Below are 1,999 nucleotides of genomic sequence, written 5' to 3' on the forward strand. Positions count from 1 at the left end.
TACTGCATAAAGGAAAACACTGTAAGCATATTTTCATGTTTTATATAAAAGCAAATATTTGATGAATAATTAGAAACTTAATGTTAAAGAAGCATTAAAGAAGTGGTTTATGTGAGAACATTTAGCAATGACCTACCATGGTATATTTTCAACGTAAAGAGATCATTACTTATCTTGAGATGAAATTTGCTACTAGCGTGATAGGTGGTGTAAAAATTGAAGCACAGTTTTGATGGAAATGTGTTACCTAATATTATCGGTTACATATCATTATGCATACTTGCAAAAATTATACCTAACTTCCATCTTGTTTTAACTTTTTTTATTCTACAAATTTGACTGGATACGGGAGGGGGAAAGGGGCAGGGGATTAGCAATGAGAAACCGAACAATACCTACAGAATTCATTCTCCTCGGGCTGTCTGATGACCCAGAGCTTCAGGTAGTAATTTTTCTCTTTTTAATGATCACATATATACTAAGTGTCACTGGAAATTTGACCATCATCACTCTCACCTTGTTGGATTCTCATCTGCAGACTCCTATGTATTTCTTTCTTAGGAACTTCTCTGTGTTAGAAATATCCTTCACGACTGTCTGCATCCCTCGATTTCTGAGCACAATCATTACAAGAGATAAGTCCATTTCATACAACAATTGTACCGCTCAGCTGTTTTTCTTTATTTTCATGGGAATAACGGAATTTTACCTACTAACTGCCATGTCCTATGACCGCTATGTCGCCATCTGCAAACCCCTGCATTATACAACCATCATGAACAAGAGAGTCTGCATACTACTTGTCTTTTGTGCTTGGCTGACGGGATTCTTAAATATATTCCCACCGGTAGTTCTTTTCCTTCAGTTAGATTACTGTGGCTCCAATGTTATCGATCACTTTGCCTGTGACTATTTTCCCCTCTTGCAATTATCCTGCTCAGACACATGGCTCCTGGAAGTGATTGGTTTTTACTCTGCAATCGTGATTCTACTTTTCACTTTGTCATTAATCATTCTGTCGTACATGTTCATCATTAGAACCATCCTGAAACTCCCTTCTGCCACGCAGAGAAAGAAGGCTTTCTCCACTTGTTCCTCTCACATGATCGTCATTTCCATCTCTTATGGGAGCTGCATCTTCATGTATGCCAATCCTTCAGCGAAAGAAAAGGCATCATTAACCAAAGGCGTGGCGATTCTCAATACATCTGTTGCCCCTATGATGAATCCATTCATATACACTCTGAGGAACCAGCAAGTGAAGCAAGCATTTAAGGACACAGTCCAAAAGGCGATATTTTCCCCTGGTAAATGAATTTCTTAGAGGCATTAAAAGAATAAAGTGCTTGTCAATGTCTTCCAGTATGCATACTCTCAGAAGGCTCTGTTGACTTCATTATAGTTATGTATTTCCCCTTTTCTTAGTTTCCAAATTATAATACACTCTATATACTCACTTAATAAATTTGATAAAGCTAAGCATTGACTAACTAACCGGCCTATATAAATACTTTATTCAGAGATATTTGATTTACATAAGATTGGTATTTTTATTCATCTTTGTAGCTCAGTCCTTAGATGACGGGTACAGGATAGTTTCACATTATATAAACGATGAATGACTAATTTCAGTATAATGGCTGTTTGCAATATAAAGTTGTGTTGAACTTTTAAGAATCTTACAAAAACCCAATAGACTTTTTTAATTCTTTTTTTTTCCCCTAGAAGTTCCAAGGACAGGTGTATATTAACACATAATGAATGGTATGCGATTTGGATGTAGGTGAATACCGTATTAAAATCTCAAAAATTCCACTTATAATTTTTGTGTTGCCATTGTTGTAGCAGAAACTAGAAAAGGGCACTGGCAGCAGTGCGTGAGAGAATGGAGCCGGAAGTAGAGCACAAGGAAGGGAGCAGGGTGGAAACAGGTAGCTGAGTGAGCTCGGCCCCCCTGCTGTTTGGTCTGCCTGACTGGCAGGAAGGGTCTGTGCCTCTC

The 1,999-nt window shown here is 37.8% G+C and overlaps 1 protein-coding gene across 1 annotated transcript in view; it reads left to right on the forward strand.

Moving 5' to 3' along the window:
- The first annotated feature begins 376 nt into the window (after positions 1–376).
- The window catches only part of LOC101652480 (olfactory receptor 6C3-like), a 4,279-nt gene continuing 2,656 nt past the window's right edge, over positions 377–1,999 (forward strand). The window contains exon 1 of the mRNA XM_004716931.2: positions 377–1,291. Within this exon, the coding sequence (XP_004716988.2) occupies positions 377–1,291 (915 nt within the window). The remainder of the gene's footprint in view (positions 1,292–1,999) is intronic.

This window comes from Echinops telfairi, unplaced genomic scaffold (assembly GCF_000313985.2).
Source record: "Echinops telfairi isolate 266 unplaced genomic scaffold, ASM31398v2 ScPeMD7_7404;HRSCAF=8442, whole genome shotgun sequence".
Taxonomy (NCBI): Eukaryota; Metazoa; Chordata; class Mammalia; order Afrosoricida; family Tenrecidae; genus Echinops; species Echinops telfairi.